This window comes from Euleptes europaea, chromosome 13 (genome assembly GCF_029931775.1).
Source record: "Euleptes europaea isolate rEulEur1 chromosome 13, rEulEur1.hap1, whole genome shotgun sequence".
Classification (NCBI taxonomy): domain Eukaryota; kingdom Metazoa; phylum Chordata; class Lepidosauria; order Squamata; family Sphaerodactylidae; genus Euleptes; species Euleptes europaea.
In genome coordinates this window covers 45,084,553-45,100,788 of record NC_079324.1, presented here as the reverse complement: position 1 = coordinate 45,100,788, position 16,236 = coordinate 45,084,553, and the positions used below count along the sequence as shown (strand labels likewise).

Below are 16,236 nucleotides of genomic sequence, written 5' to 3'. Positions count from 1 at the left end.
TGTAGCAGGAAATATGACAAAGAACCTTTTAGGACACCTTAAGACCAACACATTTATAGTGCTATAAACTTCTGTATGCTGGAAACCTTTTGGTCAGATGCACAAAGTGCTTTTCTCAGTTGGCAATTCATAACATTTTTTAAGGGTAAAACCAGGCAAAAGGCCTTGCTTGATATGTAAGGGTTAGCAGTAGATTTGTGACCTTTCCACGCAGTTCCCAAATATGAGAACAGAGTGACCCATTCCCAGCAGCAGTCTCCAATGATAATGCTATATTTCTAGCTATGCTATGCTAATTAAACACTAGTCATGCAAAAGAAACCGCACTAAGCCCTAATTGAATAAAATTGAATTTGCTAGGGGGGAAAAAATCTAGTTCAACAATTTCAGCCTAGAGTCTAAAGTTCTTTTGTTGAATAATGGTAACTTTTAGGTCAGCTGCACAGCATCCTGGGAGACTGAAATGTTCTCGCACTGGTTTCTGAATGATACTTTTTAATGTCAGATTTGTGTCTGTTTATGCTTCTGCATAGAGACTGACTTGTTTGTCCTAACATGTAGAGCAGAAAGGCCATCACTGGCATATTTTGGCATACACTGTACTGGAGGACAGCAGATTAATGGCTATTAGGTACCATCATAGTGTTGCCTGGGCAGATATGGAGACAGAATTGGTAGATGGGTTGCTGCAGCCCTAGTTTCTGCATCATTATCTGGGGGGGGGGGTTCATCATTGCAGGTGAGTGGCCGTTTTAAATTAGGAGATATGTATGTAAGCGGCCCTGACCTGGATGGCCCAGGCTAGCCTGATCTCGTCAGATCTCAGAAGCTAAGCAGGGTCAGCCCTGGTTAGTATTTCGATGGGAGACCACTAAGGAATACCAGGGTTGCTGTGCAGAGGAAGGCAGATGGGAGACCACCAAGGAACACCAGGGTTGCTGTGCAGAGGAAGGCGGATAGGAGACCACCAAGGAATACCAGGGTTGCTGTGCAGAGGAAGGCACTGGCAATCAACCTCTGTTAAGTCTCTTGCCATGAAAACCCCAAAAGGGGTCACCATAAGTCGGCTGCGACTTGAAGGCACTTTACACACACACACACACGTGTGTGTAAGCAACTTGTTTGTGAAAGAGAAATGCCATTGTCCAGAATGGGCTGCAGATCATATCCTTGCCTCTTCCTCTGCCACTCAGTGCTGAGACGGAGATTCCTTAACACTTATCCTTGGACAGAAGGAGGGCTGAGAAACCCACATCCTTATCCCACAGCTTAAGGCAGGGATGGGGAACCTCAGGGCCGGGGGCCATATGCGGCCCCCGAGGACATTTTTTGTGGCCCTTGGGAGCTCCGGGGCCCTACTGTGGAGGCGGGGCGCAGGGCGGCCCTCCCCGAGGGTGTTCCTGGGGTGCTGCAGCGTCCTTTGGACCTCCTCTCGCCGACTGTCGGCTGTTGGTCAGTGAGAGGGGAGGGGAGGGGGAGGGACGCGTCCCCCAAGGCTGCTCCCTACAGCGGCGGCATGCAGGAACGCCGCGGCACATTGTAAGCCCCTCTCACTGCCTGTCGGCTGTTGAGCAACGAGAGGGAGGTGGGGGTGGGGATGGAAGAGGCCGGCGGGTCCCGGCGGCAGAGCATGCATGCGGAAGCCGATTGGGCTTTGGGGGTGGGCTTTTGTGGACTCTGGGGGGGAGGGAATAGAAATTGGGGCCTGGTCGCGGGGCTCCATGCGCTGTTGGGTGTGTGTGTGTGTGTGGGGAGGCTGGGGCCCGGTTGCGCGGGGCCGGCGTGCGCGGTGTGTGTGTGTGTGTGGGGAAGGCTTTTCTCTCTTTTCTCCCTCTTTTTCTGTCTCTTTCTTTGTCTCCCTCCACCTTTTCTTTCTTTCCCTCCATCCTTTTCTTTCTTTCTCCCTCTTTCTCCCTCCCTTTTCCTCTTTCTCTGTTTTCCTTCCTCCCTTCCTCCCTTGCCGATTGACTGTGGGCTGCGCCCCCCTGGCACCTCGTTTGCTCAGGCACACCGCTGGCTGCCCTCCCACCTGGGATGGGGGAGTGGGGGCGCCCTGCAGCTCTTCTCTGTGTGACCTCCCGTGGGGTTGCCAACCTCCAGGTGGTGGCTGGAGACCTGGCAACCCCAGCCTCTCCCCCACCCTCCGGGAGATCTACACCTGGTATGGCCCCTGAATGATGTTATAAATGTGCAAATGGCCCTTGGCAGGAAAAAGGTTCCCCACCCCTGGCTTAAGGGAAGCAACCTATAAGGTTTTTGCTTCCCTTAATGGCCACCAGGAAGGGACTGGACTTGTGCCTGAACTCTGCTCTAAAGCTACCAGGGCTGTAGATAATGGCACCACACAGCTTAGGACTTGTTTCCCCCCTCCCTTTTGAGAGATTTCCCTTCCTTTTCATTTTATGGGTTTAATCTGAAATCACATATTTCCCTACGTGCCTGGAGTTTCCCCTTATAGGGATGGGGAAGGGAGATTCCATTTCCGCCCTTACTTCTGCCTGTGGCTCCAGCTTCCCTTGTCACTGGCTCTGGCTTCTGCCCTTCCTCATTGCTGGCTTGCCTCCTTCCTTCTGCTTCACTTCCCCCCTTCACTGACCTCTGGCTTTGCTTCTGCCCTCCTGCCAGCTCCAGTTCTACCTCCCACCCCACTGGCTCCAGCTCCTTCTCCCTCCTCAATTCACCTCAGCTGGTTCCAGCTCCTCTCTCCATTTATCTCCTCATCACGGATACTGAAACATCAGCTGCCATTTTGTGTTGCTAACCAAAATGCAGACTGATCTCTGGTTTGCAGATTTTAAAAAACGTGTTAATAGCAATGTATGCCCAGTTACTGCAAAACTGGTTAAAAAAAAAAGATTATCTGAAAACATTGGGGTCTCCTAAGATTTCAGAACCCTAAATCAGGGGTGTCAAACTCAATTGTTACGAGGGCGGGATATGACATAAATGTCACTTGGTCATGCCGGGTCATGCCTTGCCAGTCCAGATCGAGGGGGGGGGGCTGCCTTGGCTGGCTTGCCTATCTACATTGGGGGCACCCTTTTACAATTAGACCTTTTACAATTAGATATAATGATCTGGAGTAGTTTTAGATTGGAGCTGGAAGGGTTTTATGACTTCCCCTTCTGGCCTTTCCAGTGACAGGCAACTCCTAAGTACCAGTCTGGACTAGTCAATCTTCACTTCATTGGATGGCCACTGTAGTATTATGAATGCCTGGTATACAGTAAAGTTTAGGGAACAATAACACTAACCTTAGAGGTTTTCTTGGGGCATCTGAGAATCCCAAAATCTGAAACAACATTTGGGGCAGCACACAAATTGTATCCGACACAATTTTTGTGGGATGAATCTAGATGGATTTTGCTCACTCTCAGATTCCAATTACTATATTTGGGCTTGGGAAGGCATTCAAGACTGGTTTGTGACCTTGGGGTTTTATTTACATTCCCACAGAGCCTGTGGCTAAACTCATTTGCTTGAATCACCAAGAGCTATTTTGATCCGCCAGCATTTTCTGCAGGGCACACTATGATGGCAGGAAGGGGGGGGGGGCTGGTAGATGGATAATCTTGCCTCACAGCAGGGACTTGGACCACATGGCCTTTGGGTCCCTTCTGAGTCCATGAATCTTGGACTTAACTAGAAGCAGGAAGCTGCAATGGAAACCCATATTACAAATTGGTCAGGACAGCAGACTTGGTCCCATAACTCTGCTGGACAACGGATGCTGAGACAAACGGTGCTTCTGACTGAAAGGATTTTACTATTCACTTGAAAGTCTGACACCTCAGAAATTACCATGAGTCACAGTCATTTAGATCATTAGTTCTGGCTGCAAAAGGGAAGTGATCCACACCAAACCACTAGCACCAATTGTGGCAATGCAAAATGCCTCCATCCAATTACCAGCTTGCCCTTGCTTGATCTCTGTTACAGTTTAAGTGCTACATTATGTGAAATTATATATAAGAATCTGCACTCATGCGCCCACAATACAGTGGCTCTGGTGCACATGCAGGCAAGCATACACGGACTGTCCTGCTCTTTGACACTGAGGAATGTTCCTATGCAACAGAGTTATGAGTAGAGTGTGCATCTGAACGTTGAAGGGTAATGACTTTCTGCACACAACTGCAGAACTGCTAAACTTTTTGCAGTCTTTTCACAGGTAGGTATGTCAACTTGCAATTTCCCGTGACAAACATGAAAGAGATTGTGTCTCCACTGTCCAGCACATATATCTGCAAACTAACTGACTGTCAGGTATGCTTTCCAGTTTGAGCAGCAGACTGCGCATCTACTAGTAAGAGTAAGCTTACTCATGAGTAAGTGCGCCTGCTTGAACTAGCATGGTGTAATGGTTAAGAGCGGTGGCTTGGAGCGGTGGAGTCTGAACTGGAGAACCGGGTTTGATTCCCCACTCCTCCACATGAGCAGCGGAGGCTAATCTGGCGAACTAGATTTGTTTCCTCGCTCCTACACACAAAGCCAGCTGGGTGACCAAGTTGCAGCTCTCTTAGAGCTCTCTCAGCCCCACCTACCTCACACGGTGTCTGTTGTGGGGAGGGAAAGGGAAGGTGATTGTAAGCCGGTTTGAGTCTCCCTTAAGTGGTAGAGAAAGTCGGCATATAAAACCAACTCTTCTTTTTCTTCTACATGTGTCCTTCAATAAGTGCTGTTGCCTTTGTTGATTTTTCATAGGACAAGCAAGGGACAATGAGACACACATTTTAAAAGCCCTTTGAAATGCAGTGGTTCTGACATTGTCTTGAACTCCAACTGCTGCTGTTGAAGACTGTGGCCTTTAAAAGGGAGTGCAACTATGCAGCAATAACTCAGGGGATCTAAAAAATTCCTCCATTGCTGGAGAAGAAGGAGCTCTTGCAATGAACCCCTTTTTGAAATCCTTTGGGGAGCGCAGCAGCCAATTGTATAACAAGGAGAAGCCATTCTCGATGGAACATTTCTGGGACTGATGCAGCTGGAGGGGTGGAGCTACACTTCTGTCCCACAATGTTCCCCTTAATCATACTTCAGCTCCAGAGGCAAAAATATACTTGTGATGCCTGCTCATTAGCTCCCAATGAGAACATGGGGTGCATACACAATAAGCCTCCTTTGTTCCATAAGATTTTAGCCAAGGACATAGCAGCCTGATGGCACTCAGAAGTGTTAAGCTGCTATAGCTAGCAGCCTTATAAACCAGGATTCTTCCAGCATCAAGATCAATAGCAAAGCAATTTAGAGCCCTGGGTTAAAATGTCACCTTCAGTATCAAACAGGTTGCGTGGCCTTAATAACAGAAGTAAACCTCAGCACAGACATCCCAATCTGTGATATACTTAGCATGGAGAAAGCAAGCTTCACATGAATTGTCTCAGGAATCCTTACAACCACCTGGTAAAGTTAATTAAGATATAATACACTTAGAGTCACCTCCTTCCTCATGAACGGTCAGATCAAATCTGATGCCATATTCTGAATTCTTCTGAACCGCAGCAAGCCGGGACTTTTTGGCTGTGGCACCATGGCTTAATGTGACACAGCCTTAATGCTGCCCGTTTTTTAGTGAGCAGTGGAAAAGTGGGTACTCAGGAAGGCTTTTAGGACTGATGTGTGTTCTTCATCTCCTCCTCCTGATTCTTCTCACTTGACTGTGGTGGTTTGATTTTTGATTGCTCTGATTTTGATTCATTGCCGTTTCAATGCTACTCAAGCTATTTTCCAATGGAAAGGTAGGATACAAACATTTTGAAAAATAAAAGAGAGAATTCCCATGTCACAGATGGGCTGAAGCTGAGGCTATTTAGTGGAGTCGACGGCAGAAGTAAGATTTGCAGCAGGAACTTGCTGGCTCATAGCCTAGTCTCTAAGCCACTATGCTGCAGTAGCTCTCATGAGATGATAACGCTAACCTCCCCCTATGGGACTGTTTTAAGTATTTCAGGCGTAATGCACGCTGAATACTTTGAGCACTTTGCCCCCCCAAAATGTTATTTAAATATTATAATTATAAACCAGCCTTTATAGACCAGCATGGTGTAGGGGTTAAGAGCAGTGGTTTGGAGCGGTGGAGTCTGATCTGGAGAACCGGGTTTGATTACCCACTCCTCCACACAAAGCCAGATGGGGGCCTTGGGCTAGTCACAGCTCTCTTAGAGCTCTCTCAGCCCCACTTACCTAACAGGGTGTCTGTTGTGGGGAGGGAAGGTGATTGTAAGCCAGTTTGATTCTCCCTTAAGTGACAGAGAAAGTCGGCATATAAAAACCTATTCTTCTTCTGTACCTTCTTTCTTAGGGCCAGCAGGCACCCACCCATTCCCGCGGCTTCTCCTCCTTCTCCCCTACCCTCATGCCAGATCGACACTTTCAGTCCCCAACCAGCTATGTGTATGGAACAGCAACAAAACCCATCAAGGACTGAAGGAAACTGGCCCGATAACCCAGTCGCTGGCATCAAGCCTGCTTAAATTAGCGGCCCTGACAGTTAGCACAACGGGAGGAAAAAAAGAGCCAAGAGTATCTGTTCCAAACAGTTCTCCAATAAAGCATCCAAGCAGCCAGTGCTTAGCTCAAGGGGCCTCTGGCTAGAAATGCCAGGCTCGTTTTCCCCACTGCAGTCAGTCCCCTTAAAAGCTTCTGAAGGTTTGCAGAGAGCCTCAGAGAATCTGGGGGAAAGCCATTAAATTCAAGCCACCTTTGTTCTGCTTCTTTAAACACTCACTCGGGGTGATGCAGTACCGAAACACAAGTTGTGATGGCAGCTGCTGTAAAAGGGACCAGTTTATAGGGTTTATTTGTGACAGCAACAAACAAACTCCCCCCACCCCAACTAAAGGAGCCTACAGTTTAGTGCTGAGGGGTTGTTTTTTTAAAGACACACTCCAAAGCTTTGATTTAACACACTTGCAAAGGAATCCCACAAAATGGGAGGGAGGGGGTATTTTTAAAATGCACCGCTCATGTGCCCCTGATTGTGAGAGAAATTCCAAGTTCTGTTTCCCATTTCCCATGCTATTCTGCCTTTATCAAACTGACATAAGAAAATCGGGGTTGCTCACCAATAGAAACAGGGCTCTAATGCAACTTCACCTCGACTGTGGCCCCCTTCTCCCCAAATCACTTACCCACTACTCCAGTGAACAGCAACGGACAAGCAGCTCTGGGGGGGTGCAACTGGAGTTTCCTGGGATAACTGGTACCGGGTCTACTAACCTCAAAAGGAGAGGCAGTATAATGATGCCTGTTTTTTGGTGACTGTGTGTATCAAGTGCCATCAAGTCGCTTCCAACTCATGGCAACCCTATGAATCAGTGTCCTCCAAAATGTCCTATCTTTGACAGACTTGCTCAGATCTTGCAAACTGAGGGCCGTGGCTTCCTTTATTGAGTCAACCCATCTCTTGTTGGGTCTTCCTCTTTTCCTGCTGCCCTCAACTTTTCCTAGCATGACTGTCTTTTCCAGTGACTCTTGTCTTCTCATAATGTGACCAAAATACAATAGCCTCAGTTTAGTAATTTTAGCTTCTAGGGTCAGTTAAGGCTTGATTTGATCTATAACACACTGATTAGTTTTGGTTTTTTGGCCATCCACGGTATCAGTGACAGTCTTGGTGACTAGTCCCACTTTAATGGTAGAATAGTAGAACGGCCAGCTGCAAAACAAGGCCACATGGTCATATGGTCGTCTCTGCACCTGCTGTGCGCTTCACGCCCAAAAGAAGGAAGGCTGGTAGCCTTTCTCTTGGAAACCCACAAGAGTAACCTGAAGTGTGTCTTGGTTCTTAGCTCACCCCTTTCCCCTTGTTCTCCCCTTGGTAATCCAAGTTCTTTTGAACCTTCAAGACAGACACGATGTCACTGCCTTTACAATCCTATCATCTACTCCAAACCTTAGAATGTGGCAGGTTATAAACAAAACAGAACAGATAAATCCTGAACCTGCAGAGGGAAATACCTTAGCTCAACAACACTACATGACAGTAAGTTGCGCTGCTTAATAACTGGGATTGTTTAACAATGAACAGATTTTGCTCCTCTTAAAGAGTTCACTGCCTTTCCATTTAATTAGGTGTCTTGTTATTTTTCTACTACTGAGAAGATGGTAAAGGGATTTATTGAGTCAACCACCAGGTAAAACCTAGGAGCAGATGCCTAAATTTCACTAACACAAAGCTGACCGATTACACTCAATAACCACACAGCAGGGAAACCTTGTACGGGTCCTTAAGATGAGAAAGGAGCACAAACACTTCTCTTGACAGAATTTGGTTTTTTTAGAGGAAGATTGTCATGGCCTTTTCTATAAGCCCTGAACATATACACAAGAGAGCCTTGAATGTGGAATTCAGCAAGCAGCAGAAGGCAAAATCCCTAGAAACAAAGCTGAAACTTAATCCTGACAAGACAGAGGTTCTCTGGGTTAGTAGAAAAGCAGACCAGAGACTTTGGGTCTCTCCTGTCTTGGATGGGGTTATACTCCCCTTGAAAAGCCAGGTCTGCAGCTTGGGAGTGCTACGCAACACAGCAGTCATTTTAGAAAACCAGGTGGCTGTAGTGGTTCAGACTGTTTTGCCCAGCTTTGGCTGGTCTGTCAACAGCATCCGTTCCTGGGTCAATCAGATCTATCCACAATGATCCATGCCTTAGTTAGCCCTCAGCCCAGACTGGACTACTGCAATGCACTCTACTTGGGGCTACCCTTGAAGAGTGTTCAGAGGCTCCAGCTAATGCAGAAAGCTGCAACGAGACTGCTGCATGGGGCCAGCTGTGAGGAGTATGTGACTCCAATATTACAGCAATTACATTGGCTACCAATCCACTCCTGAGTCCAATTTTCAGCTGTTGGTTTTGACCTTTGAAGCCCTACATGGCTTGGGACCAGGGTGTCTGAAGGACCATCTTCTCCCATATGTTCCTGCCCAGGAATTAAAACCACAGGGAGAGGCCCTCCTGACTGTCCCATCAATCAGAAAGAGGGCCGCTTCAGTGGTAGCCCCATAATTACAGATCAACCTCCCCAGGGAGGTGCACCTGACCCCTTCACTTTTGATCTTTAGGAGGCAGTTGAAGATGGTTTTATTTAGGACTGCATTTGGTTAAGTTTAGAAACAGTCCTAAGTAATGGTTTTAAATGTTGGCTTTATGTTTTTAATGAATTTTATTTGATGTGATTTTATATATGTTTGTAAGTCACCTTGAGCTCCGCTGGGAAGAAAGGCAACAAATAAATACATTTTGACTATATTTCCCTCCTGGCTATAGAATGTTGTGGGGGGGGGGGGGGAGAGAGAATGCTGGCAGGTTCTGTTTATTGTTCCAAGGAAGGACTATTTAACTTGGCATAGGTATCAGACACTCTCCACCTCTATCTCCCTGGTCTTGCTAGTGTATTTCTCCTAGTCTCAATAGTGAAAACTGAACAAGGAATGCAAATTTACTGATACAGATCTGCTCAGTTTGCATAATTTCCAATGCAGCATGCAGGTCTTGGCATTGCAGAGTTCTGAGGTTTCAGAGTGTCAAGGTAGGGGGGACACAGGATGGTAAATACAGAGTGTTCTTACTGTGTAAGACGACTTGCTGGCAATTTCCAAAAGCTTCTGCTTGGCTCTCCGCTCAGAGTCACGAGCTTCCTGCAGGTCCTGCTTGAGCTGATCTGCCTCCTTTGCCCTGTGCACAGTGACAAAAAACAAGTCAAGGGCCAGAGCTGGGCAACAACAGATCAAAACCAGCTCTGTAGTCATCATGATCCCCCACTCACATCCTTCCTTTCTTAAGAAAGATGTAGACAAGCTGGAACGTGTCCAGAGGAGGGCAACAAAGATAATAAGGAGTCTGGAGACCAAGTCCTATGAGGAAAGGTTGAAGGAGAGGGTATGTTTAGCCTGAAGAGTAGAAGACTGAGAGGTGATATGATAACCATCTTCAAGTGCTTGAAGGGCTGTCATATAGAGGAAGGTACCGTGTTGTTTTCTGTTGCTCCAGAAGGTCGGACCAGAACCAACGGGTTGAAATTAAATCAAAAGAGTTTCCGTCTAGACTTTAAGAAGAATTTTCTAACAGTTAGAGCGGTTCCTCAGTAGAACAGGCTTCCTCGGGAGGTGGTAAGCTCTCCTTCCCTGGAGGTTTTTAAGAAGAGGCTAGACGGTCATCTGTCAGCAATGCTGATTCTATGACCTTAGGCAGATCATGAGAAGGAGGGCACCTTGGCCATCTTCTGGGCATGGAGTATGAGTCACTGGGGGTCTGGGGGTAGTTGTGAATTTCCTGCATTGTGCAGGAGGTTGGACTAGATGACCCTGGTGGTCCCTTCCAACTCTGTGATTCTATGATTCCCAAACCAGCAGGAAACTGCATTGGCCTCATCAGCCCAGCTGTGGTTCAGGGAAAGTTCTAGAAACATTTTGGCTCAGAGAACAAAAGTTTCTATATTCTAATCTAAATGATAATCAAATGCTACTACTAAGGGCAGTTAAGTCCACCGATTCCAGACAGGATAAGCAGTACTTAATTAGGGTACTCAAGAGTACAAGAACTGCTGCACACCCCTCATATTTGACAGGTCCTTGGGAAGCTTCCTGGATAGAGAAGCGGGAGGGGGCGAAGAAGCAGAGAGAAATGCTAGTAAGACACCTCTTCTGAACAAAAAACTGGCAAAAGGAACGAGATGTTTGGCAAGGCGGGCGCAGAAATAATGAACAAGAGAAGGCGGAAGCCCGAACACAGGAGGGGGGGGGAGTCCAGAATGAAATTAGCACTACTGTTAATTTACCGATTAATGAATGCGATTTATGACAAGAGCCCTCGGCAGCGGCCCTCGTATGCCCCGAAGATTGGGAAAGCAGAGGCCTGGAGCACAGGAAGAGCCTCGTGAATAGGAGGGGAGGGAGAGATGTAGAGCGAGATAGTGGAACAAGGGGGGGAAGTAATTAATTCAATTTAATATCTAGAGGCAAAAAACTTAATTAATGGCATCTATATGCTTTGGAGAATACAGCTCGGTGTTCGCTGAGCAGTTGAATAATCAGTTGACGCTGAAACCTAAGGGCTTGCCTACAAGATGCTTCCTCTGTGCCTGATTTTGTACTGTAGCACTAAGCCAAAGAAGAGTGCGAGAGGGAGAGGTCTGCAGGGTCTCTGCACAGAGGCAGGCAGTGGCAAAACACCTCTGAATGTCTCTTGCTTTGAAAACCCTATGGGGTCGCCTGACAACACTTTCCTCCGCCACCACACAATTTAAGTATTTCTCCCCTCTTTCAAAACAGTACAATACTAAAGTATACTATTTCAGTATCACTGTTCCCATTTGGCAGATTTGGGATCAAAGTCAGGGGGCTAAGGGAAGAGTGGCTTAAAACCACTTAATGTTCATGGATTTGAACCAGGTACATCAACAGGATGCTTTCATTCCCAATCCACCACTTGGACTAGTTGAGATGCACACAGGGTTTGCCACAGCCCCACAGTGGCTCTAGCAGGTGCTCGGCTCCTGCCACTGTGTCTTACTGTGTGGAGTATTGTGTGCAGTGCACTGTGTGTACACCACTGTGTGCAGTTCTGGAGGCCTCAGTACAAAAAAGGATGTGGGCAGAATGGAGCGGGAGCAGAGAAGAGCGACGAGGATGATCAGGGGCCTGGAGATCAAGCCCTATGAGTCTGAGGGTCTGGGGAATGTTCAGTCTGGAAAAGAGGAGATTGAGGGGGCATGTGATTGTTCTCTTTAAGTATTTGAAAGGCTGTCACTTAGAGGAGGGCATGGAGCTGTTCCTGTTGGCAGCAGAGGACAGGACTTCCAATAATGGGTATAAATTACGGGCAGAAATGTTACCGGCTGGACATTAGGAATTTATTTATTTTTTACAGTAAGAGTAGTTCAGTAGTGGAATCAGCTGCCTAAGGAGATGGTGAGCTCCCCTCGCTGGCAGTCTTCAAGAAACGGCTGGACGAACACTTGTCAGAGATGCTCTAGGCTAACCTGTATGGAGAAAGGGGTGGACTAGATGGCCTGTATGGCCCCTTCCAGCTCTATAATTTCATATTCCTGAGTTACTCAGAGATATAAAGGAAAAAGCAAAAGAGTTCTTATGATAAGCACACTTATTTCGCTCATAATGATTTATCAGAATGCAGTGGTGTGTGGGGGTGGGGAACTCTGGTCTTTCATTTGCGGGAAACAACAGAAGCAAAGTAAAGGCTAAATATTTTGGGAGTGCTGCGGGGAGAGAGAATGCGAGCACATGCACATAACACTGCTGACGTACAATCCCAAAGTAATTAGTCCTGAACAAAATAATCTGAGCAGGTAAAGTATGCAACAAGGTTCACCTTGCCCTCCACCCAATCTTACCTTCGTTCAGATTCTTCCGCCATCTTCAGTGCCAACATCTCTGCCTCCAGCACCTTTTGCTCCATCAGCCGTTTTTCCTCCTCTGTCCGGATGGCTGTAGCCTTGATCCGCTGCATCTCCTGCTCTGCTTCAGCTGCTTTCTGAGCCAGGAGTTTTGCTTCCTCTTCTGTGATCTGGGCCTTTTCAGCCAGCAAGTCTGCTGTTTCTTCAGAACGCATCTGTGGAAGAGGGATGGAGATTTACATCCGCCAGGTCTGACATACATCTGCCAGGATCCACCGCTGGTCAAATGGACTGCTGCAGCATCTGGTGTCCAGGAAAGTTTCTCCAGGGCCAAATCTGAAACCCACTGCCACATAATCTTAGATCAGCCCAGGAACCCTTGGCAAAATGCCCTGCCACCACTTCCTCCCTCACTCTTGTGTAACCCTCCATCCACCAGGGCCGCTGCATCCTTCCCATCCACTGTCCAGCGCTGGTGCTGGCAGCATAAGCTGTTTCTCCCTGCTGCAGTCGCCCAGTGGGAAAAAAGTTGGGAGCAAGAACAGGTGGTTGATGCTGCTGCTCCTGGCTACCAGTGACTGCTAGCCCAGGAGGGTGAACAAGCAACCGGTGGTGGTCAGCCAGACAGGAAGGAGGAGAAATATTTAAAATGTGAAGCTGCCTTATACTGAATCAGACCCTTGGTCCATCAAAGTCAGTATTGTCTACTCAGACTGGCAGCGGCTCTCCAGGGTATCAGGCAGAGGTCTTTCACATCACCTACTTGCCTAGTCTCTTTAACTGGAGATGCTGGGGATTGAACCTGGGCCCTTCCGCATGCCAAGCAGATGCTCTACAAACTGAGCCACAGCCCCTCCCCTAAATACTGATGGCTGCCCCAGCAGGACAGGAAGAGGCAGCAGCTGGCCCTGCTGCTCCTGGGGGCTGCTTATTACCTTCATCCAGAAGGCAAGTGAACACATACATGAAGCTGCCTTACACTAAGTCAGGCCATTGGTCTTTTGAGGTCTGTATTGTCTACTTTGACTGGTAGCAGCTTCTCAGTATTGCAGGAAGAGGTCTCACATCACCTCACACTTAATCGTTTAACTAGGAGATGTCAGGGATTGAACGTGGGACCTTCCACATGCAGAACAAATGTTCTGCCACGAGCCATGGTCCCTCCCCTTTATGGCAGAAGCAGGAAGAAACTAATGGTAAAATCAATACCTCACTGGACATGGAAGAGGTCCCACTACTTGAGAGGAAAGTGTGGGCAGGTTGGAGACAAAATAAGAAGGAATCATAGTAGAAACACTTTTCATCAGCCCTACAATTTGGAATGCACAGATTCCAACAATCCATTTTTCAAAACAATTGCAGTTATGTCATATTATGGGTGCATACAGGCAAACCTCCAAAAAAAGGAATGAATGCAGGTTTTTAGCTACAAGGCAAGCTCTGCTGTCTCCTGCCTTTGCTCAACAGCTTCCAGATCAAAAGCACAAACACATACAACGTTTCAAGGTCTGCTTTTCACTTTGTTATTGGGCTCCCTAACCCTGCACACACAGTTCCCAATGTGTCTATGTTCACCAGCATCCATTCAGCGCTTTATTATTTTTAAAGCTTTTTAAATTCAATTTTGAAATCTGGAAGAAAAGGAAGAAAAGGAAGAAAAGGAAGAGAAGGAAGGAAGAAAAGGAAGAGAAGGAAGGAAGAGAAGGAAGGAAGAGAAGGAAGAGAAGGAAGGAAGGAAGGAAGGAAGGAAGGAAGGAAGGAAGGAAGGAAGGAAGGAAGGAAGGAAGGAAGGAAGGAAGGAAGGAAGGAAGGAAGGAAGGAAAAGAGATGACTTTATGATGATTCCAGCCAATCCATACTGTGTACAACCCAGCTGTAAAAAAGAAAAAAATTGTTCCACGATCAACACAAAGGCCAGCCCACCAGAAATGGACATATCTGTTTTTTGCTATAGATTGGAAAAGCAGGTTTCCCACATAGACCAGTCCTCGGAATAAGGCCATGTGCATGTCCAATAGGCAATGAGTGTTCTTCTAACAGCAGGCTCACTGTTGAAATGGTGTTATCTTTGTACATACATGAGAGCCCTTCCCATAATGAAGTTCCATGCAGACGCCCCTACAAAATGTGAAAGCCAGTCATGTGAACACACCCTGCATCAACACATACTTGGTGTGTCAGGGACTATGGCTCAGAAGAGGCCTGCAAAATCAGCCCCTGCAGGAACTTACCAGGGCTTCATTAGCCATTGTCGCCTCGTCTTTTAATTGCAACAGCCTCCTCTCCAACTCATCCCTCGTTCTCTCAGCCTCTTCTCTCATCTGTTTCTCTCGGGCTAAACGCTGGCGCTCCATCTAGGGGAAGAGAGAGGGATGAAGAAAAGAAGTCGCAGCTATTAAGAGCAACTGACAGCTCAGTTTCCTGTTTTCTGCATATAAATAAATCCAATTTCCAGAGCTATGGAAGCAATACCATTCATATGTTTATGGGGCACAACTGATACTACTTCCATGAAGCAGATTAACAAAGACTTATAATATATATTTTTGGGTAAAGAGGAGTAATTGCCCTCCTCTTTACCCCCCTCCCAAAAGGTGACTGCTGCCAGTAGCAGCCTTGAGAGAGCTCACAGTGAAAGTGTCAGGGGAACCCCAAAACTGGGCACCCTTAGATTTCTGAATATGCACTCAACAGACTTAACATTTTAACTCTACATTGTTTTATTTGAACCAATGTACCCTACTGCTCTCTGCCGACAATACTTGAGGCAGATCCCAAGAATAAATTTTTTTACAAAGAAATCCAAAGTCATAAACAATGAAAACAGAATGAATAAAATTATCAACAAAATATTATTCAGAAAACAGCCAGTGAAAACAAATGATATTCCTTAAGGCCACCAGAGCAAACAACCAATAGGTAATACAAGTCAGAAGAAAAACAGAAAAAATCAACCAAAATCCTGTGTAAACAAGAAAGGCCATAAGGAGTTCCAAAGATGAGGAACAATCACACAGAAGTCTCCATCCTGAAAGACAACCCAAGTCAGTACTAAGCAAGGCCTTTGAGGATCTTAACTGATGGGTAAACTCCTATGTTATCCTTAACAAGAGTTCTGGTAATTTTTCTGTACACAGACAATGGACATTTAACCTCTATTAGCTATCTATTAGTACAGAGAAATGGGCTTTTACTACAATTCTTAACAGACATTAGATAACTAAGCATACTATATATGGAATTCGGAAGGTCACCAAGCAACTGCCTAAGGGCAGAACCGCATGCAACATGAGAGCTCTGTGACTGAATCGCCTGATGCATTTTTTAAAATGGTAAACAGCAGCCTGGGAGGGGGAGTAGCAGTCTTCCTCCAAACCACTTCCTCAATAGAAACTGCCATGCCCCCCACCCCATACACAAGAGCTACCATTACCTGTGTGTGTAAAGTGCCTTCAAGTCGCAGCTGACTTATGGCGACCCCTTTTGGGGTTTTCATGGCAAGAGACTAACAGAGGTGGTTTGCCAGTGCCTTCCTCTAAGGTACCGAAAAAAAGACAAGCACAAAGGGCTAACAGCAGCGCCTCCCTTCTGGGGGAGGGACGCGCTTCTATCAGGAAAATGGCAAGAGTGAAAGGGTTAACTCCCCCTCACCCATGGCCACAGTCCAATACAATCTGGGATCACGCTACTCTATCCTGGCTGTTTTTTAAACATTAAAATATACTTTGGGAAGTGAACACATGAAGCTGTCTTATACTGAAGCAGACCCTTGGTCCATCAAAGTCAGTATTGTCTACTCAGACCGGCAGCGGCTCTCCAGGGTCCCAGGCAGAGGTCTATTCACATTACCTACTCGCCTAGTCCCTTTAACTGGAGATGCCG

The 16,236-nt window shown here is 46.8% G+C and overlaps 1 protein-coding gene across 5 annotated transcripts in view; it reads right to left on the bottom strand.

The window, feature by feature from the left end:
- The window catches only part of NF2 (NF2, moesin-ezrin-radixin like (MERLIN) tumor suppressor), an 86,993-nt gene that overhangs the window by 28,186 nt on the left and 42,571 nt on the right, over positions 1–16,236 (bottom strand). For all 5 annotated transcript variants that reach the window (XM_056859415.1, XM_056859416.1, XM_056859417.1 and 2 more), the window contains exons 11-13: positions 14,586–14,708; positions 12,352–12,569; positions 9,569–9,674 (exon numbers count right to left, since the gene is read on the bottom strand). In XM_056859415.1, coding sequence (XP_056715393.1) covers positions 9,569–9,674; positions 12,352–12,569; positions 14,586–14,708 — 447 coding nt within the window. The remainder of the gene's footprint in view (positions 1–9,568; positions 9,675–12,351; positions 12,570–14,585; positions 14,709–16,236) is intronic.